The sequence below is a fragment of the Eleginops maclovinus genome, chromosome 4 (genome assembly GCF_036324505.1).
Source record: "Eleginops maclovinus isolate JMC-PN-2008 ecotype Puerto Natales chromosome 4, JC_Emac_rtc_rv5, whole genome shotgun sequence".
Taxonomy (NCBI): domain Eukaryota; kingdom Metazoa; phylum Chordata; class Actinopteri; order Perciformes; family Eleginopidae; genus Eleginops; species Eleginops maclovinus.
Genome location: NC_086352.1, coordinates 10,702,989 through 10,726,465, shown reverse-complemented (window position 1 = coordinate 10,726,465; position 23,477 = coordinate 10,702,989). Strand labels below are relative to the sequence as shown.

The following is a 23,477-nucleotide window of genomic DNA, read 5'->3' as shown; positions in this document are numbered from 1 at the left end:
GTACCCCCATAAAGAAAAACAAATAAACAAAGTAAATGGAAAGTAGAAACCAAACCGCCATGGTGGTAAATCAGATACTGTTTGTGCAATTCCCACTGTGTCATAAATCATCCATTTCTTCCATTTCCTCACAAATACATTTTCTCTCACTCCAAGCTGAAGGGTCTTTACACCAATTCCTTGTTATTTCCTTCTTGCATGTGATCAATGTGTGTGGCTCGAATCTGCAATCCCACATATCAGTCACCGTGATTGCTTGGGCTTTGTGTTGGTAGGGAACTGTAAGCAGGGCGATATATTGCAATATTTTCACATCAAATCTTTGGAAAACTGTGTTTTTGAGAATAGCACAAAACACAAAATGTGTATGAAGATGTTCTTAAACTCCTGATGATTGTTGTGAAACTGTTTTATTACTCTTTATTTTACGTGTAATGAAGTAGGAGCTTATATGTGTCCATCCAAACTCCTTCCATTGATCCATTCTTCTGTTTTTATTTCCATGTTGAGCTCCCTCAAGCCAATTTCTTAGATTTTGGTATTTTACTGACTGAGATTGCATTGTAACACCGTAGGTCTTGCATCTTTACATCAGTCAGTCCATTTAAGGGTTTCTGAGGTGTGTATTTTACTTGTACATTTTTTAATTTTCTTAGAGAGTGACCAAAAAACCTAAACTCGTTTTACTGCTCTTAGTAATTGTACATGTTGCTGTGATCTCCCATTTCCTGAAGTTGTGTTCGCCAGCTTCTGATTTTAATCTATCAAAGAGAACCAGCTCGACAGTCTCACTTGCCTTTCTAATTAGTATTGTTTAATTAAATGAAACCAAATATTCAGTATGTTGGAACTGATCAACTTTTTATTATTCAAGGGACATTTACAATTTACACAGTTAGCAATTACAGGGTTTTTTCAGTAGTATATTCATTTATTGGACCTATACCCATTATAGCCTATATTGGGCAGCTAAGTAGTTAAACAAGTTACTGTAAGTCAAACAGTTTGAAAGTTTTTCCTTCCAGCACAGCAGCCTCCGCAAAAGTAAGTACTGAGCTTATTATATTACAGTCTTACATAATGCAATTAGTAAATAAGAAGAATGGCCCTTAGGATAAAGGCATACAAAAATGAATGTTTCACCATATGAAAGGAGTGATTTACAGTCTGTAAACTAGCACGGGCCAAATAATCAATCAACTTCTTCCAATATTGCTAATTACTCAAGAGTGTAAATCCGTCATTCCATAGCAGCCCAGTTTGAACAGCAAATGTGCTGCAAAATGTATTTCACATTTGGGATTCTTGTAGTCTTCAATAGTTTATTATACATTTTGTCAACACGATACGTCTTGATTCCAAAGACAGCTGAAATTCACAGTGATCAAGCAATAAATCTCAGATCTGCTCGGCTGACAGGGAGGCAGATGTGAACAAACTTGGGTTTTGACTTCAATTACCATCTCCTCTTTCTCCTGCTCATCTTGAGCTTTATTACCCAGAAATCATGCAGGATGACACTAGTATGCAGTGCACACTAACGCTCATGTTTACCAGATTATTCTCACTGTGATGATCGATTCCAAGTCGGACTTTTTGTGGTGCTTTTATCTGCCGCCCCCAGCAGAATAGTTAGGTTGATGCAGGGGCTTTTTCTGATATGTTTTGCCTGTTTCTTGCTAAACCTGTGAACCACCTGGATGTTAAAATAAGCATGACAGAGGGCCTGATATCAGCTGCTTTCATGATGACAGAAGAGGTGAAGCGGTGAGAAAAGCAGGGAGCCGATTGAGGTCAAGGATTGGGAATGCTCTTTAGAGTGTGTAAGAGAAAAAAGGCAGAGGAGAAACCGAAAGAGCTTATTGGTGATTTATCCTCATCTACACAGCAAATACCGATCGCTCTCTCTGCTAAGCCATCTGAGGTTACTATGGTAACCATGTGCCAATGCAAACTGCGGTGCCTTGATATACCCACACATGCATATGGAGCAGGTATAGATTATGTACACATATATGTGAGGCGGGTTGAAATGGGATCCGCCCTTGGATACATTATGTGCAGGGACTATATATGCATATGAATGTGGCCATGAATCAGATTTCAATAAAACCTGCAGCTTGAAAGAAGTGTGTGCACAGATGGATTTGTATTTCTGTAGGGACTTAATGAGCAGCTATAAAGCCGCAAGAAGATGTCTGGATTATGGGAACTGAGATTTACTGTACATTATATCTCTAATCGTAACCTTTTTCACGATTCCACATGTATCATTTTAACATCCCCTATATCCTTTTAGAAATAACTCTGGTAGCATGGCATAGATTTACTGAAAAAATCTGGCTGTCACGACTAGCAGTAGCCTCTTCCTCATGTCGGTGGTGATGTTCATTATTAATCCAGCAGTGTTGTTTGAGTAATGATACTACTCCAAAGTTGTAGAAATAAAACATGAGTTCTTTATATATTGTCACAAACAGACAGCCAGACATAAAATAGGTTTGTTGTATGCTGAAAGCTTTAGCTGCATCACTTTAACTAACAGTGTGACCCAAAAACATTTAACATTGGACAGATTTTCTGCATGTTAAGAGCATATATGGAAGTTATTTTCACCCTTTTCCATAGGGAATTAACACGTTTTTAGCCTTGCTATCCAATACCCAAAAATCTAAACAAGTGTAGAGAACAGACGACACATTGCACATTTCAGCATCTGATTATATTACGTAAAATAGTACAGAATAGTGTAAAAGATATACATTTCATTCACTTCTTTCACTCATTTCTTTAGATGGTCAACAACATATCTCAAAGTGAACACTACTTGTGCACATGTTTATTATGGGAGTTATTAAACCACTGACTGGTTGAGTGAACCTGGACGAAAACATCACTGCGGCTTGATTAATTGAACATGATTACAAGGCTTCTGCTGTTTCATGATAGTGCCATAACTATTTTTGATCTCTCCCCTTTTTATTTTTATAAGGGATGATAAAAGGATAAGTGGATCGATAAAGAGATAGAACTGGCACACAGATCAATGTTGACTCTGTGTGTGTTAGCATGAGTCAGGGTGGCTTGGCACGTGACCACCTAAGGTGTTACTGACTGCTGAAACTGCAGGATTGGACAGTGTGTGTGTGTGTGTGTGTGTGTGTGTGTGTGTGTGTGTGTGTGTGTGTGTGTGTGTGTGTGTGTGTGTGTGTGTGTGTGTGTGTGTGTGTGTGTGTGTGTGTGTTGCCTGAGGGTGTCCATGTAACAAAAGGAGACAAGAATCATGGATGCATTCAGTCACATACACCCTATTTCTCGCTCCTTGAGTCTGAACCCCCATCCATTGCTTGGTCTCCTGCCTCGTCCTGTCAGTTCATCACTGCCCGCCCACAGCGACACGTGCCAGGAGGAGGACATGACTGTCATGTTCCTCAAAGGAGCGCTTTATATGACTTATTGCTCATTTCTTGTTGGTCCTACTGCCCGTCAAGACAGGCTAATTAAATGAAGGACAGTATGAGAACTCATAAACTGCATAATAGTGTGATGCAAACATTAACACAATAAACCACATAATGTGTTTTACTGTATGGATTATAAAACCACATAAAGCAGATGGTGCCAATGGCAGATTGCAAAGCAGAGCCCACTTTTATTTGCTGATACTGTGGAGGTCTATTACTCTCCTTTCACACACAGTATATGAGTATAGTTGTTGTTGCAGCATATATTAGTGATTCAAATCTTTAAAACGTTTGAATGTATGATACATTGACATTAATATCAGGATTCCTGTCCTCTAAACTTCACATAAATTGCTGCTGTGTAACCAGTGTAGCTACATATCAGTAAAGCGGATGAAAAAGTGACTTGTGTTCATGTCGCATTATGTATTGTTGTTAGGAAATACACCTTGTAGCAACATTTCTGCTGCTAAAATGTTGGCCTCCTTACCTTAGTAAAATGGTAATGTGTATAGAAGTGTATAGTACAGCCAGTGAATGTTTATTTCACTATAAATCAGTAAGACTTTAGGCCTCACAAACTTTCACAATTATCTATGCTGCTGAACAAGGTGGCTACAGTCTCTTTCCAGAGGTAGATATTAGTGCAGCTAATTAATTCTCTATCAGGAATTGATAACATTGACACTCAGAGTAAAACGAGCTGTGTAAGAAAAGGGGGCTCGCTGAGTTTTAATGGAATGGTAAATGTTCCTTACATTAGCTTGGTCATGTGTGTGTGAGAACTCTAGAAATAAAGATTAGTGATTCAGGAGAAAACTTTATTGGATAAAAAATTAGTCACCACAAAGGATTTAATTACTCTTATAACTCCCTGCCTTCTACAATGATCAGTCACTAAAAAAAATCCTTCAGCTGCTCATTAACAGCTCGAAATTAGTTGGTGGAACACCGGCAATTGATCGCTGAGTCCTCCTGGTCTCCTGGTTGTGTGTGTGTGTTGGGAGGAAAAGTAAAAAAACAGCAGAGATTTGCACAAAGGGACGTGTGTGCAAGCTCACTTCTGCATCTTTTGTAGTGTGAATGCACATATTCCTTTATTTGTGCATGTATCATATAGTTATACACTGTTAAAGAGAATAATGAGGTAATAGGAGAAGGTATACAGAGACAGTCCTGGTTGCTGCCTTTCTTTTTTATTCAGACACATGGAAGTAACTTGGAGTGACCTGCTTACATAACAAGGCATACACATAACGGGTTAGTCGGCTGACAGACACCCTGAAGGAGGCGGGCCAGAACGTCCTGCTTTGTTGGTCTGTGTTTCTCCGTTTGTGCGTGCAAGTATTAAAGATTGAATGAGAATAAAAGAGGAGTTTGTATTAGTGTGTGTGAGTTGCATGCACCAAGTGCATGTGCATTACTTAATGAAGTCTTTGATGCATCCTCTGCTTCCTGCTCAGAGGCCTTCGGTGCTAGAGCTGGTGCAGAAGTGGATGCTGCTAATTTTAGCATCGCTGTGTGAATGTGTGAGAGAGATAGAGGGAGAGAGAGAAGGAGAGTGACTGAGAGAGGTAGGGGGAAGACAAGAAGAGAAGATAAAAACTGAAACCAGAAAAAAGGAGAATGAGACTGTTAGAGTAAAGCTACTGTAAGATCTCTCCCTCTCGCTCATTATTTTAACTTCAAGATAAACACTCCAACTGATACTCTGTAGTTTTAATAGAGTTTGACACATATTAATCATGGCCTTCATTTTCTGTGACACAGAAAAGGTCACATACTTTGTAAAGTTCAGACTCAATAAATTGACATCGTCAAATAGTGTGGAGGCAGCTCACCACACCTCCAAATAAGATGGACTAATAACATCACTGGCTGATTAAAAAGGGAGGAAACGTCAGCTAAATCAAAAGTGTGCCTTAATAAAGGGTTAATATCATTATCTTAACTGTGTTTTGGCAACAATTTCTAATTAAGAGGAGACAAACTAGTGCTCCTTCTGGACGTCAGAGTACTTCTGTGATGAACTCTTACAGTATATGCTGTATTTCCACTGTGTAGCTGTTTAATGGCCGTGGTCATTGGAGCTTGTCATCAAAGATCCAGTGCTCCAGCAGCCCATTAACTTATATTCAGTCTGTTGGAACAGCTTCTCTCCATAGAAAATGTTAATTGAATTTCAATGAATATACCTCTGCAAGGGGAGTTTCATTCCCAAAGAAAGGAGTTGTTTACGGGGCCTGGCATCACTAAAGGTTGTGTATTGTCCTGCAGTGTGATTTAAATAAGCTGTTGTGTCCTCCAACCGTTAGTTTCTAATTACTTTTTCCTCCCGGTGTTACCCCCGGGCCGCTTGGGGAGTGGTCATTGATGTCTTGATATACACACAGGGCACCCTTTAGTATTTAGACTCACTGGACTTTCAGTAACTCCAATAATATCCCATCTGCGTCAGAGGCTCAGAGCAACAGGGAGGGGTATTATGGTGAATGGGTCAAACAAACACAGGAATAACACAGAGGGTATGTGTGTGTGTCGCATGTGAAACTAAATTATTTTTACTGTTGACGTTATGTAACTTAAGATATACCATGTGAAGCTAAATCACTGACTCACGTGTTACAATCTGAATCTTTTACATAATATTACAATGCAAAAAAGCCTGCCCCTAGCTGATAGTGAATCCTGGGTCAGCCTATTTGCAGTTTTCAGCATAGCTATTCACTTTGAATTCAAATCTCTTTGTGTCTCAGCACGCAATATGGCTTTTCACATTGATAGGGTTGAAAATGGTGGAACTGTATTTTCATTTTAAAATAACGCTTTTTTTGGTATTCTTTAGCAGAGGGGAACCTCACGTTAGTATAAGCTGTCCTAATGCATTATGTGTTTGAGCAAGTGTCTCTCTGGGCTCTGGTGTTATAGCAGAGCTGTGTCAGTAGGGCCCTCTGATACATCGTATGAGGCCCTTTGACAGAACTGGGTCAGAATCCGAGATGAAGGAATTATGTCAGAGGGAGAACTATGCTGGCCTCGGCCACCATTGTGATCCTCCAGCCTTTTGTCTTGAACCTGTCCAACCACCCGCTAGATATATCCGCTTAATGGTAATTTGAGTATTGAAATGCTGTGGTGAAGCGCTGCAGTTCATCATACTATCCCCGACATTTAAATCAATGAGGCAGAAAGTGAGTGAGTCTCCTGTGAGTTTGTCTGTCCCTGTGGGCCGAGTCAGACAAGATGACATCCTCACCAGGGACCTTGAGCCTACTCCTCCCCCAGGACCGCCCTCACTGTTTACCACCAGCAGAGCACAATGGTGTACACACACACAACAACTGCATAATGTAACACACACAGACGTGCACACACAGATATCTGGACCCTCAACATTCTGATTGCGATGCTGGATCATACACAGGCAATGAGGCTGCGCTCAAGCCCACTTGATACTTTTGTTTATCTATGTGTAAAGTGCAGTTGATGTGGATATAAGCCGGATGATTGTGGTGATTAATCATTATCTCTCAGGCAGTCACATTATCTATTAAACAGATGTACCAATCACAATGGCCTCTAATGAAAATGCCTCACTAAATGAGAGCAAGAGACTGGCTGCTCCAGGCGAAAGTGGAGAGGGGCAAGGTGCAAATGTACGGCGCCACAAGCCATTTCCATGATTGCATAAACACAAAATGAACCATTATACTGAAGTTTGCATTTTTTAATTAGTCATAATTCTGCTGTATCACTTCAAATTGCAGTTACCAAGGCAATGATCAAACCTGTTGGGAACAAGGCGATGAGGCACGATACCGTGGCAGCCGTTAAAAAATATAGAGGATATGTTTTGGTGAGGGACTTCGGGATAATAGGATTTGCTTATGGAAATAGCTTATTACAATCTGAGCCTTGTCAGCATTCCTGATATAGTTGTGTAGACCTAATCCTTGGAAATGTTTTCTTGAGAGTTTTTCTCTTAAAACCATTGCATCATACAGTGTGCATGGTCCAACAACTGCCCTTGAAATGGATGTATAGGTATATTTAAAGGTCAGTAAAATCTGACTTTTAACAAGGTTTCCTCCGGTCTCTGTGATGCTGCGAGACACATTCAACAAACATGCACACAGAATGTTAAATGCTAAAACGGTAAAGAAATCAATCCATGTAACGGACCCAGGAGGCTGGATTAGCATAGAAATCATACATAAATATGCAATGACTTGCCTTTCAAAATAACAGATTGCACATTAAAAAAATGACACCTCGTCTTTGCAAAGATTCCTGTCATGGCAGCAACATTTGATTGGAGGATGAATTAAAAACATTGAAGTTTGACACTGTAATTACCTTTTTTTCAGGAGGCTTTTGCTGTTTATAAAACCCAATAAATTCCTGTTTTTAGCTAAAGGAATAGACTCATTCTAAGTCACTCATCTTCTGTATGTTTTATGACAGTATGTTTAAACACTGCTCCCTATGGCCTCATTTCCTTCAGATTCGCTCCTCTATTCAAATATATACACATAGGGCTCGGTGAATGGAAAATAATATCCTTTTGCTTTCAGAGTGTGCATATAAGCACGTGCTGTCCCTCTTCCATTTTCTAGAGAGAGGATATTACCTCCATTTAAAGTGAAAGGTTTTGAAAGACGACAGTTTTTCAAGACCTTAACGCTCTTCTTAACGCTGGCAGATATGTCTGTCTTCGCAGCATACATATTTAAGCTTCAAACAAAAAGTTATTGCAGAAAATGTGGCATTTTATTCAGTAAATACAGTTCAGTTAAAGTACTTTGCTTTGTGTTAATACAATTGGCTCTGGCTGCCAGGTTATTTCCTTTCTGTGGACTAATAAAGGTATTCTGATTCTGATCCCTATAGCGGAATTAAAACAATTATGCACAGACCTCTTGCTTATTTAGACACAGTTTGTATAAATATGTTGAGTTTCAGCTGAATTCCTGTATGTTTTTGTGACCTAGACCTTTGTTTTATTAACTAGATCAGGCCAAATTCCCACTTGTTGACAATAAATACAAGTCTATTCATGATCTCCTCAAATATGCACATTTTTGCTTTGCAAGAGCTTTCCTCTAAAGCCGCTGTCAGGGCAAATATTGTAATTTCATCCCCACTACTAGTTTTAATCCCAGAATTGCAAATGTGTCAGTTCAGTGTGTTGTTGCCACAGTAACTAAAAGCTGTAAAACGTGTGCAATGGATCTAAGGAGGTTTAAGGCAGCTCCGACTGTTTTTATTTTTTAAACCATCATGTTTTGTCAGGTCCAATATCTGTAGATACACTGTAGACTCCGTTGAATTTCCCTACAGGTATTAATAAAGGTTTGTCTTATCTTAGATGGACACAATGTGTAGTTCTTTTACTAATGTGCGGATCTCATGGTTATGTCTGCATAAATACGGGGTGTGTGATTAACCTCTCATCAAAAAAATCTTGTTAACGGCGTTTCGCTTCGTACATTGTAGATTTAGAGGTATATACTTTATGCAGTACATGTGTTTGAGTGGAATTAAGGACAAACACACACACACACACGCATACACTGGCGCTCATATACAGCAAGCTAGCAGATCCTGTCTGGCAGCACCCAACAAAACACCTGCTGACCTTTACTGTTCTGTCTCTCAACTGACCTCCATCTGCTTCCTTTAGGTGACTGTGTGACAGTGAAGGTGTGTGTGTGCGTATGTGTGCGTGTGTGTGTGTGTGTGTGTGAAGCTTGGAAAGGTTGACAAACTGTGATTATGTGCGTGTCCATCCTGTGTGTGTGTGTATAAGCTGCCTTGTAATGCCAGCTCAGTCATTAAAGCGGCACTGCCACAGTGGATCTCGCTGCGGCACAATAACTGCAGGTCCTCCCTAGTAAAACAATCTCGCCCTGGTATTCACATTGTTTCAGCCAGCTGCTCCTTCAGCGACACAGACTGAACAGGTGAATCCAGGTGAAACCTTAAATCCCACGGCAATTTCAGCCATCAACACTGCTTCGGCCATGAAGGTTAGGTGTTGATGAGAGCAGTGATCCCTGCCATTTCCCAGTGTTGGGCGCAAAACGAAAATAGCACCGAGCTGCAGGTACCATCGTGGCTTTTTATTTCAGCTATATACAGAACATTGCAAAACTTTAAACAGTCCCCTCATATGGCTCCTGAGACGTGTGTTAAATCTATATAGGCTTAAATCTATACATCTATATAAGTTGAACAAACTCCACCTCAGCTATACCACTATGAAGCTTATTATCACGTTATGGTATATTTGAAGCGTCACTCTTAGGGAAAGAAAAGTCTGCTAATCAAGGTTGTTTTTTCTGGCATTGTTACCTGTGTATATGTTAAGCCCGGGTGGCTATGGCAACCATCCACCTTTTTTCTATACATGTTTTCCTCTTCACACTTACTGTTGCTGCTTTACTGCAAACTAAGACAGGTCTACAGTATGTATCAGAGACTTTCTCCTGAGATACAAACACAGTCAAACTAGCCTTAAAAATACACAATTACATACACAACATTGTTTTTACTAAAATGTGTGCTAGCCTCGTAAGTAAATAACCTGAGCTTAAAGCAGTAATAAAAGTAACAGACTGACTTGAGTTGTTCTCTCTTTCTCTACTCAATTCCCAAGGACCAAAATATTGCCATTTAAATTTGAATACATTTATCCACAGGTAAATATGTTGATTATACATATGTAAATATTTCCTCTGAGATTAGAGAGGAGTGTTGGATGGCAAGCTATGCACTATTCATCAGAGTAAGCAGTGAGGTTCTTATCAGGATTAAGGCACGACAGCTAGGACGCAACGCATGGATTTAAAAATGTCTTTGATGTTGCATGAATGTAGGAATCTTCTATTTGCAAAACTGTGTGTGTTTTTATTTCTACTTTTTAGAAGCACCTGCTGTAAAATCATAAAGAAATCTATCGCAATCCTTTACACCCTTTTTTTCTTTAGCTTTGGTTTCCGATATAGATATAAATGTTGGCTCATTTCAGTGGAGATGTATTTAACATCACATCTGGCAAATGCAATATGTCTCAAATACCCATTTATGATCAGATGTAGCTCCTTACATTGTATCTGTGCAAACACGTAACAGCTGCAAAACCAAAATAGATTCCTGCACGGTGCCATACAGAAAGGGATAGTATGGCTATTTGCCTACTGAATATAAAGTACACAAAAAGAGAGACAAAAGGTTGGACAAAAAAGTGAAACCAAAACCATGAAGACTCACCGAGAGGTGTGGAGAGAGAAAGAGATACACAGGAAGGGGTGGAGGGAGAGGAAGAATTGCCTTGGGTAAGGGACGAGTTTAGGGAGGTTTGTCATGCAATAATTATACAGCATTTACTTTGTTCAGTTCAATCGAGGAGGCCTTTGTGTTCACACAAAACTAATTGTTGATAAATGGGGACCGACAATGCCAAATGTGACACAAGAGATCTGACTGTTTTTCAAACTGCCTTTACGTTGAGTGTTTGGTAAGGGTTATGCAATAAAAGCTCTTTGGTTGAGGGCAGGAGAAGACCACGGTCATAGATCAGTGAACTCTATGTTAATTGGCAGGTCGGAGACAGGCTTTTCGCCCAGAAAACAGTCTTTGTTCCTTCATCCACAAGAGGTTACCTGCCAGGGAAAAGGTTGTTTTGAGTATTTTAACAAACCACACATTTTTGATGTTAGCAGCATGGCTTGACAAATTGCAATGTTGGTCCCTGCACCACTCTGTTTGGACAGAAAGATCTCCACAACTATTGGATGGATTATGATGGATTTTCACACTGAATGTTTTTGTGTATTTTCCGATTCATTTGCAATGTGTGTTAAGGGCTAATTAGCAAATGTTAGCATATGTACATGCTAGTCTAAGAAGACATTATATTTATCACATTTATCTCTTTTGTATGTATTTTGTGGTTTGTGATTATTTCCGTGATTTAATTGGTTCGATGATCCTCTTTGGTGTCACAATATTTCCATGTCCTTCGCTTTAAAGCCCTTGTCAAAGTTAAAAAGTTGACCCACCATTTGTTTTTCCTCTGATGAGACTGTCTCCTGTTGTCTTTTTTCACCCCTTCATTGGTTTCCTTCGTTTCCCTCCTCCCTCCTTTCCTCACTCCTTCTCTTGCACCATCACCATCCATCCCTCCTCCAGTAGATCCCATGGAAAGGTGTAATTGTTCTGAAATGTCTACAGTGAGCCGGACTAAATGACTCAGCAGCCTTGTCTGCTGACATTAAGTCTTATTCCTTTTAGCTTGAGTTTGTTTGCAGTCATTCAATATATTTTCTTTCTTTCTTTTGAAGGCAGCCAGACACATTCTCAGTCTGGGTTTAATTTTATGTTCTTTGATAGCTCAAGGCTGTACATAATTGAGCCTTTTAGAAAAGTCGGGATAGAAGCAATCCCTATCTACCCAGGTTGTTTTATGCTTGTTAGCATATTTTCAAGAATCTATTAATTTGTGCAAGAGTGTGCTTGTGAATTTCGGAAAGAGGAAGCAGTTTTTTGTCCTCAGCACATGCAGCACATTTATTTCTTAAAGACTGGAAATGTGATGTCGCTGTGCTACCACAATTTAACTTGCTCTTTGCTCAGACCAGAGGTGTTCCTGTGTGTGAGTCGTATTGTGAAACTTGGTGTCTCTGTGACTTCAGAGGTTATACTCAATATGCTAACGTGTGCTTCTCGTGTTTTAATCTGCTTTACAGAGCATGACAAGCACCGCCTATGCAAAAGTACTGAATACATGAATCTTCACTTCAAAGTCAAATGGTTCCATAATGAGTATGTTCGTGACCTGCCGGCCTTCAAGGGTGTTCCACCTGAGTATTCACTGTAAGTGTCCTTTCATTTTCACACACATGTACATGCAGAGATAAATTAAAATGCATACACATTTACATTACTGTACGTACCAAAGTATGGAGCTCTTAAGGTAAGAGTGCAGCAATTGTGTGAAGAGAAATACATATAAGTGACAACACTTAACTCTTCAGTGTCAACTTGTGACACTAATATTGCTCATACTTACTGAAAAAAAGGAGAATGAATCCTTCTATAATTTAAATAATGTCAAAAGGGGGATCCCAAAGACCTCAATAGGAAACTGTTCTGTAGCCTGAAAACATTTCCCTTCTGAAATGTAGCTTTTTAAGTACTTCACAATAACATTTTACAATATTTAGTTTTTTTAATACAAATATTCCTGTTTTTGGCAGAGCCTAGAATGTGCAGATGTTCTTTTTCATTATGTTTCCTAATCCAAAACTCCAGAACCTCGTCTAAGTCTGAAATTGTGTGAGCAATGTTTTTTCTTTAATCTGAAATCTTATTCTTGTGTCACGGAACAATACAGCTTTATTTGCAAAGCACTTTAAAACCTCAAGACCAAACTGCTGTACACAGCTCAGCTTACGAACCATAAAATAAGTAAAACTACAAATAAAAGAGTTAAAATAAACAAGATAAAAGCAACAATCTACAGGAACCGTAGACAGAAATATTATGTAATGGTGAACAACGTGAGTGCAATGCATGTAAGACAGTGAATCTTGGTAGTTGAAGCTTGTCCTAAACAGTTTTGGATGAGGGGACAAATGTATAGCCTAAAAGCATTTTTGCGTTCTTCTTTTTTCCCTTTGCGCTGTGTTACAGTGTGCATGCATAATCGTGTGCAACAAAGCTGCAAATAGCTGCACTGTAAACACGTGTAGTGCAGGCAGTGAACGCAATGCCCTCTCCCATCCTGCCAGGCTATCAGAGTAATAATTCACCCTCCCCCTCTCAAACTCTGTCACTCAAACACCATCTCTAGCATGATTGATTCTTCCACAGACATACACAACACACACACACACACACACACACACACACACACACACACACACACACACACACACACACACACACACACACACACACACACACACGAAAACACATACCCACACACAGTCTTTTTCTGCCTGTCTCACTTCCCTTTCTCAGATGCCACACCCACCTTATTTATCGGCTCTGTCCGTCCTGTAGCAGATGTCCTTAGCCAGAGTATAAAGCTGTTTTGGGGGGGACAAGCTGCAGGCACTTTATTAAACAAGGAAAAGGCAAAGTGAAACAGACAGAACAGCATTATTATTCCACAAACAAATTTACTTCCTTACCCTACTCATCCGGCCCGGCCTGTCGTGTCCTCTGCTGTCCTCTGTCTGAGCCTCGCAGTCTAATCTGTCCACAAACTGAAACCTGATATCAATTCATGGGTTGTAGCCTTAGCCAAAACCACACGGAAATCTGCAAGGTCTTTTCAGGATATCTGAACTTGTAGTCGTTTTTTATTAATCTCCCTTTTAGTTACCCTGTAATTGTTAATAACAAAAACAGTTCTGCATTTTTCTCATAAAATAAACCCTGATTAATCTGGTGCTACAAAAAGATGAGATGAATTAAATGTTTGAAAAAACTATGATTCAACCCTTCAATTACAGAAATTGTTTCTTTTCCAGATGGTTTGAGCCATTTGTCATCCAGTGGCTTGACGAAAATGAGGACGTTGCAATGGATTTCCTAAATGGCGCTCTGGAAAGGGACAAGAAAGATGGAGTAAGTATAGCATTGAATTATTTTTTAATACGTAGCTTTATATTTAACCAACCAAGCCACTTAAGACTGCTTTGTTTTTCACAAGGACAGATGCTAAGACTGAATTTACCTCTCGAAGGGTTTTGGGGATTAAGGAAATGTCGCACAAGACAAGAATATGAATGACGGTTAAATTACCAATTGATAAAAACAGGAAGAAAAACCCTTTTTTTCAGAGCAGTGAAAGGCACCAAAGGATGTTAGGAAATCATAAAAGGAAATATGCATAAGCTTTATAAAAGTTTTGCCCAAAAGTGATTGAAATATTTACATGCATCTTCCAGCTACATATATGCACATATAAGAATTTGATAGCACTATACATTTGTATATGACATATGTGATTTATATTACCCAGAAAGTCCAAAAAGATTGAGTATGATCTTTTTGTCAATCATGATGGATAGATGCATAAATTCATATGGTTGATGAGAGAACTGTATATATGTTTAGAAGGTTAAATGTGAAATGCACTTCAGCTGTTAATCACCATTCACACATAAAGGGTTAACATAACACCTGCTAGGGTAATTGTCAGTAAGTGGCATTCCCGAGCGAGCGATGGATTTATAAAGTGCTTGTTACATTCATCAAATGTTCTCTTCACTTCCACTAAATGTGTCATTCAAAGGTGTACAAATCCGCTTGTCTCTTTTCCTTCAGTTCCAGCAAACCTCAGAGCATGCCCTCTTCTCATGTTCGGTGGTGGACGTGTTCACGCAGCTAAACCAGAGCTTTGAGATCATCAAGAAGCTGGAGTGTCCGAACCCGCAGGCTCTGGCTCATTTCATGTGCCGATTTGCGAAGGTCAGACTCTTTGGAAAGCCCCTCCTTCTTCCCCCTGTGAACCCTAAACACTCCTGTGGGGAGTAATAACTCACAGTTAAATAGTTTGCTATTGATCTAAGGAGACTCAGTGGTATATTTATTCGATTTGATCTTATCTTGTTATTACGTTGTGACTACCTAAATCTTTGCAATGTGTTCCAGAAATTCAATAATAGAACGGCAAACAAACTGTAATCGCACAATTGTTTCTCTCCCTCCCTACAGACTATCAACAAAGTTCTTCTGCAATATGCTGCAATCATATCCAAGGACTTTCCTTTGTATTTAAACAAGGAGAACGTGGTAAGTGACCTGCCACAGTCTGCAAGAGTTATTAGCAATGGTTGCATTGAGTGTATTTTGTTGCAGTTCAAATATAGCGAGTCAAACAATAGTGTTTCCATGTTGTCTCTAACCGTGGTTTGCATGGAGAGGGCTTTAGTTTGTAGCCCACTCCCGTCTTTGTAATGGACTTAATAAAGTGTCTCTATTAACCGAGATGCAATTATTCATGTCACAGCCGTTAGCTGATTGAGAAAAGTCGCTGGTATTTTTCTGGGCTCTCTGTCCATTGTTAATGTGATGGATGAGTAAATGCAGAGCATTCTGAGTGGCCTAATTATCCTCACTGGTCTTTGAAGTTCAACTCAGAGATAGCACGCGGGTTACTGGCGGAGGAGGCAGATGTTTCCTCACAGTGTTGACAGGCTCATTACAATTGTCTCAGAGAAAACATGAAATGTCCCTCCTCGAGACGGGGCTGAGCAGACAGATGATGGGAAAAAAAGGTAATGAGAGGCAGATGGAGGAGAGAAGTGTTGGGATTATGTCAAATTAAACCTTGTCCATCATTTGTTAGACTGGCACGTATATAGAACATGACCCAAATCCCAAATTTAACAAGAATGTACTGTGTGTCTGTCATTGCCAAACAACTGAAACATAGAGCGCTATTGCTATTAAAGATGAAAGTCTAGACCAGATATTCCTAACTTTCGTATGTACTAGATAAACCCCTCTTTTCGGTTTTAGTCTACGTAGTCCCGAGTGATGTCACAGCAGCCCTTGGCAATTAACTAATAAATTATAATATGTATCTTCTCTCAAGATAAGCCTATGAAGCTAAGGGATCTCCTTTGTTTTTATTTACATTTGACCACTCTCATACATACAGTATATGCTCATAAATCTAGTAGAGAGTAAACCATCATGTGCTGCAGCAGAAACACTTTTGGCTGCTTTTTGGGTTTCAAAAAACATCAATTATTGTTCTCCTGCGGGGCGCAGAATAATCACTTTAGTACCATCATTACCATGATCATAATTCTGGGTTTGTCAGTTGTTTTTTTGCGTAGATAATGTACATAATCTGTGAGTAACTGAAAGCTCTGAAGAATGACTCCGTAGAAAGCAGTGTGATTAATGTCTGTCAGCTCTTTAACTTGTTGTGCGGCTGAGAATCAATAAAGCCTGACAAACTCAGTGTAGACATTTCTCCCCCTGTTGTATTATGTATTGTGTTTCCCTGCTGGCCGGCTGTCGATGTTTTTTCGGAAACCTAATATCTTTCTCAAAATTATGTGTCAGAAAATCAAAACTGATGGATTTGACTTTTTGTAACCTCCTGACAGAGTGTTGCAATTATAGGGTCTCAAGCTGACAAGTGGTACATTACAATAGCTGGGGAACAAAAGGGGGGGATCTAATGTACTGGGTTTTTCTAGGATGTTTTTCTGACACATGTTGTTCGCTGTCCTTTAAGAGGCAATCATGTTTTATTCATTCTTACACTTTTTCAGCCCTGCATCATCCTCAACAACATCCAGCAACTTCGAGTCCAACTGGAGAAGATGTTTGAGTCCATGGGAGGCAAACAGGTCTGTGCCTACATCAGTGTGTATGTCAGCAGTGTCTTTGTCACATTTCGAGGGAATTCACTTTCATTTCAATTTAGACTTTCCATTCTAACTTTAAAAAACATAACTATTTCAAGGCAAAATACTGTATTAATTACAATGCAATGATCTACATTCTTCCACTGGAAGGTTAAAATACAAGGTTAGCTCAAGTGTCCTCAGGGCTTCAAAGGATTCAGTGTCTTTCTAAAGGATACTTCAGCAAGGTTACCGGTTTTTATGAGGGCTTAAGTCTACATCCTGGGATCAGCTGTCTGCTCTGGAATAAATGCTGTGTCATGATCATGTAAATGATCATTTCTGATGACATTTATAGGAAGTGAAAGTGAATTGACCCCTCCAGTGATGTGCTGTAATCCTTCCCTCAAATCTGTACTAAACCATCTGATAGACTAATCTGACATGTAGTTCAGTTTGCCAGTGTCACCTTTTCCGGTTCCTAAATAACTCCCTCTGTACCCTGTCAATGTTTCCTTACCTCTAACCCCCCCTCTTGTGTATAACATGTGTTGCCCATTGACTTAAACCCTATGAATCTGTGTGTGTTTGGTTTGTATCACCCGTGACTATGTTCCTGTCAGTCAAACCTGAGAAGGTGACGCATGTGTCTCTCCAGTTTCTAATGCCTGTCTTGCCTTGCGTTTTGTCTCCCGTCGTTGTGTCTTCTGTTTCCCCCCCGTTTCCTTTCTGTGCTCTCTCTCTCTGTCTCCAGGAGGAGGGGGTTGTGTCGTTCTGTAAGGTGTGTGCAATAGGACTCTTCAACACCCCTTCCTACCATTTAGCGAATGATACGAAACAGCACGCCCCCTTCCCCCTTCCCTGCCACCCCCCACACTCTTACGCTTTTCACTCCACTCCCCCAACCCCTGTAGCAGCATGTGCCACAGAGCATACGGAAACTGAATTACCCATCACCCCTCTGGACAGGCTGCTCAAGCTCACCATCCCCGGCGCTCTGGGGATAGTGGCTCAACCCACCCGATGCCATCTTTATTTTTAGCTTGCTTTTTTTTTTTCCCGTCTTCCGCTACTCTATCCATGGCTAATTTAGAGGAGCGATTTTTAACATGACGTCAGTGACTCGCCGAGCTGCTGGTTGTGGTTTTGATCATCTCTATCCCCAAGCTGCAGCTATAAAATGCTTCAGACAGGATTTTTCCGACCGTGTTTATTGAGCTTCTCTTACTAATCTCTCCAGCTGTGTCCTCGGCTGAAGTGGTGCCACCTCCACACAGTTAGCAATTTTAAACCTGGATCACTCCCAGCCCATTATTGTCTGAGAGTAATGGCACCAAAAGTCTTATCATCCCTTCAAATAGTTAAATTATGTTCATTGTAAATGGGCAATCATGTATTTCTTTATGCTCATTTAAAATCATTTCTCTTGAATACTAATCATACAGCTGAGGTGTATTTCAGGTAAAGGTTTTATATTAGTTTCTTCCTCTGCAAAGTAGCTTATTCATTACAGAATAGTTCCCTATCAGCAATTAACTCCCAGAGAGCCAATGTAATTACCAAAAGCTGTTATCATCGCAATACCAATAACACAGATTAGCAATAATCTCTTACAGTGCCCACATTTATGGACTGATTCCCCTAGATTGGTTTCAAGTTTGATTTCTGGTGTCAGCCTGTTTGCTAATGTGTTTTTCTCCCTCAAAGAGATGATGGTTTATTAAACCTTTGTTTTTTTGGCACTGTTCAGGAACAACTATGTCTGGGAATAACAACCTGCCAGTGACTAGATATTGTATTGTTTGAACAGGCAAAGGGAAGCAAAGCTGGGCTGCTGTTGATAGGCTGTCAGCCAACGCAGAGTTTGTGCACTCTGGAGGACTCTGGATGTCAGTCAGCGTTGAGTGAAAGTAGCTATAGTGGAGTCAGGTGCTCTATAGACTCTAAAATTGACGTTGCCTTTGCAGGAAATAAAATTAAATACTTTCTATAAGTGCAAATTGTCAGATACCTTAGACAATGGGCCTTTTCAATCAATATACCTTAATGTAAATAGCAATAATGACATTATTCTCAACATTATATCCCATTGTAAAGCTTATCCAAGACCCTGAATATGACATTTTAGAAGATTTGAATTTTTTCATACTGCAAAATGCCTTACTTGGCAAGTCAGAATAACTTTAAATGAAGGCATTTCAGAGAGGATTGCAGACTTCAGGTGGACATTTGATTGGAGCACCAGGAATCACCCTGTCAGTACAGAATGTTTCCTCTCAGTAGCTGACAGGTGCCCTGATTTATCCAAGAGCAGACTGGATTTCCTGTAGCAGCATGCCCATTAAGACAGTGACAATCACACAGTGTTCATGGGGGAAAATATCATAGTTTCAGAGACTGCCAGGCCACAGATTATAGTGCAGTCTAAAACTTTCCGCAGACCAAGAGGAACTGATAAAAGAGCTAGGCCCACAGTATGTTTGGCTATCACCTGAAAAGATGTTATTCGTAACTCAAAGCGTAAAATCACAGTCACAACCTACATGGTCAATTTTCTCTGTGACAGGAAAATCTTGCATGCTGAGATTTTCTTCACTGAGGTGACATCGGTGCAAATGCGAACACAGATATAAATCTGTTTGTGCTTTAGAGAGCGCATGTCTGCAGAATAACAATATCTATAAAAGTTTTAGTTTACACATCAGTTTCCCAGCTGAGCCTTCCGCCACTATAACGTGCGAGGTGAGCGGATCCATGGCTAAGCTGATCGGTTCCTATACGGCGATCTGTCATGCATGTGGTGCAGTGCCTCGCACATCCATCCCAGGCACTGAGCCTCAGCGCAATGTTTGGACATTTGGTCATGGTGAACGTAATTCATAAGCCATGATAGGAACAGGAACAGAAGCACTCATTCATGCAGTTACTTACTCGCACACAACTGCACTCAACACACAGCACAAATGGTGGATCTCCACTCATGCATTCTCTCAGAAAATGCCCAAAACCACAGCAGTACTGAAACATTTGCACATCCATCACATCCACATGCATAGATAGTGCTGCAGAAACCCAACATATGCCATGCATGGACACATACATGCTGTTAATACATTTTAGTGTATTTGTGTAAGTTGGTATTGACAATTGTTCATTGCAAGGTCATGTCCGATCATTATGTATATCATACTGTGATAAATGCATGGTTAATAATGTTAAGCCACATTTTATTGGATGAGATGCTTGTAGCACAATCTAAAGATATTAATATTAAACACTAACATTCCTAAACAATAAACCAATTAGAAGGTTGCACGCACCAGAATTTATTGAGAACAATTTCTTTCCTGAACATAAAAGGTCAGTCAGAGGATTTCTGTATCAGAACATCTGCAGATACAAGGATTTATGTTTATTTAGCAGCTTAATATGACTAAGATGTTACAGTGTCCAGGGTGCCTACCAGCATACTTTCTCTACTGTAACTTGTGTAGTAGTGCACAAAAATATTCCCTTTTGAGAGACCACTAGCTGGCTGCCTTTTTGCTGACATCATGTCTTATGACTCTGCAAGCAGCCATCATTGCAGCGCTCGGAGGTGAGCCGTCCATTTGTATTCAGGGCATCGCTCGGCACAGATGGCAGGCAGAATGAGAGGGAGGCCACCAGCGAGGCAGGTTACCTCTCCTCTGTGGCTGTCGGCTCTCCCCTTAACACCCGGCACCCCCACCGCATTTGAGGCAGAGATTCAGAGCTCTAGTCAGCGTGAGCTAGTGTATGAAGTGTAATGATGTAGTAACTGTCCTTCTTTCTTGACAGCTGGATGCAGAGGCCAGTGATTTGCTGAAGGAACTGCAGAATAAACTCAACACGGTGCTGGATGAGCTCAGCGGAGTGTTTGGCTCCAGGTGAGCATTAATGCGATTCAACATCTGTGTGTGGGTGTGTGTTCGACTACACGACTGCTTAGATATAGGCAATGAATATAATTGCCTTGAACTCTTGCTGTGCACCAAAATTGAGAAGCATTTCATCTTGTACAAAGGACATCCTGTGCTTCTGACACCTTTTCAATAATTTGTTAGGACCAACAAGAATGAGTTATCACCTCCTTAAAGGTGCTCTATAATAATAAAAAATGAATGGATATCTGAAACAGATGTTACAAAGTGCTTTTCAAGACAATAAAAGCTGATACATTAAGCATAAGTTAAAACAATAACTCTTAAAACAGAACATCTCAAACACACACACACAGACGTAGAAACACATTGTATGTATTGTGTACACATTTACAGTATATGCTGTATACTCATTCACACATTCTGCACCACACATAATCATAAATGCATGTAAACGCAATAACATACAAAGACACATGACATTTGGACCTCTTTAACATCCTTAAAAAGTAGTACAGTTCAGAAGTCCAAACTCTGGAAAGAACTTCTACTGCTGCCATGTTTAATATTAAACCAGTAGAAAAAGATTTCAGGGATGGTTTTTTTTCCCACCCCACAGTTTCAAAGGTGTCATTGAGGACTGTGTGAAGCAGATGAACCAGGAGCTAGTTCAGATGAAAGGGCCGGCCAAAGGGAGCAACGCTGCCATGGATGCAGAGACCGTCCTCCGGCCTCTTATGGACCTCCTGGATAAAAAGTGAGTATATACTATATTGTATAAGGTCAGAGATCTACCTCTTACATTTGGCTGTTTTGTACATTTCTCTTTAAGTCTGTGCAACCCTCTTTTGCAAAACAATTGAAAGTCATTTATTCAGTTAATAGGACCTTGAAGTGATGTTGAATTATTCTTCACCTGGTGAAATGTAAGATGTGTGAAAACAAGGATAAAGGACATGAAGAAGGGTGCATGGTGTTGCACAAACCTTTGAAAATAACGTGGCCAGTGGGTTAACAACAGCTGTCTTAGCTGAAGTACATTCTATATATTTTATAATAATAGTTTTATCAATGTTACCACTTTACTATTGTAAACCCCTGTTATTGTCTTTGCACTCACAACTTTCCTGCTGCTTGTTATATCAACTATGGTAAAAGACAGGCATATCCTACATCCCGACCCCTTACTCAAACTGGATGGTCTTAAAGTTTAATTGGAATACATTCTATGCAAAAAATAATGAAGTATACAAACCGAGAATGTCTTTCTACATTATTAATTGGCATGGGACGAACAATGACTAATGCATCCTGATCCGCGTAATTGTCGGACAAGTGTTAAGGCTACGCTTGGCTCCCTCTCAGATTGCCTTTGTTTCAAATATTTCGGATGTTAGCATAGGTAGCTGTAGGTTGTAAGCAAGTGTAGGCAATTCCTGAATCATTGATATGCCCTTAATTCAGTATCAAGAACATTTTGATATGCTGATGGATAGATTGTGAATAAAACTCCTAATAAAATGAATAAAACAGCATATAATTATTACCATTGACGTCTGTTTTCAGAAATAAAAGCAGAGACTTGCATTATCTGTGAATGTCTATTAGTTCAACCTTTGAACTGTATTTATTCTGTGTCGTTCTTGAAAGAGCCGAAGTGATAATATGGTTTAGCTGAGCTCTAGGAATCTCTCTCCACCATTTGTCATAGCAACATTGAGGCCAATAGGGTATTACAGGGAATCCTCTTAATGATATGGAAATGCCAAATCCTTCCTCCTGTCTCTTAGACACTTCTTGCACAATGGGGTGGGATTAAAGCACATAGCAGCTGCATTTATTCCATGAATCAAAGGTGTTTTCTTTTTATTTAATCGCATTATTTAAACGTGCGTCATCACTTGTTGGAGCCTTCACTCATGCCGGCTCAGTTTGAGACACATGCTCGGAGTGTTGACCTAACCAATGGCCTTCTTTTTCTGCTCCGCAGTTTGATGTTGTTTGCCAAGATCTGTGAAAAGACTGTGCTGAAACGAGTCCTCAAAGAGCTTTGGAAAATCGTGCTGAACACCATCGAGAGAACAATAGTTCTGCCTCCTCTGAATGACCAGAGCGTGAGTTGGATCAATTATCTGTCTCCTTGGCTTCTCTGTTATATGTCCATCCCTCAGCTTGCACTCCACCTCCCTCCTCTCATCCACCTGTGTCTTTTTCGATTTCCTCCATCTGTTCAGCTCCCCCTCACAAATTACTGTACAGGAGATGAAACAACATGGCATCTCTAAATCTTCACACACGTGGAGAGAATTGTTAATCCTTCTCTTAGAGCCCTGTTGACATTTTTTCATTTTGGAAAACCGCATTCACTGTTTTTGTTGTTGTCATTGATGTAAATATCAAAGTGCAGTTTAACCCAATCATGTCCGGCAGTTTTCAAACATTATCATCTCTTGGAGTTTCCAAAATCAAATTAAAACACATAACAGTAATAACTGCATGTTGAGAAATGTAACCTTTCATCTTCACTTGCTTTATATTTTATAGTCCTAATTAATTCAGTCATTTCAAAATTAATCTATTGAGTGTTTTCAGTTTTTTCTTCCTTGTGTAATGATATAAATATCTGTCTGCCCAACAGCAAGGAGCTCAGATGATCTTCAACGCTGCCAAGGACTTAGGACAGCTGTCCAAACTGAAGGTAATTGTTGGAGAAACCCAAGGCGGATTTTTCT

The 23,477-nt window shown here is 39.9% G+C and overlaps 1 protein-coding gene across 1 annotated transcript in view; it reads left to right on the top strand.

Annotated features, from left to right (window-relative positions):
- The window catches only part of LOC134863818 (protein unc-13 homolog C-like), a 93,587-nt gene that overhangs the window by 55,871 nt on the left and 14,239 nt on the right, over positions 1-23,477 (top strand). Inside the window, 10 exon segments of the mRNA XM_063882541.1 lie at positions 12,215-12,341; positions 14,006-14,102; positions 14,805-14,948; positions 15,195-15,272; positions 16,769-16,846; positions 17,598-17,624; positions 20,663-20,751; positions 21,365-21,502; positions 22,736-22,859; positions 23,384-23,443. Of these exon segments, the coding sequence (XP_063738611.1) occupies positions 12,215-12,341; positions 14,006-14,102; positions 14,805-14,948; positions 15,195-15,272; positions 16,769-16,846; positions 17,598-17,624; positions 20,663-20,751; positions 21,365-21,502; positions 22,736-22,859; positions 23,384-23,443 (962 nt within the window).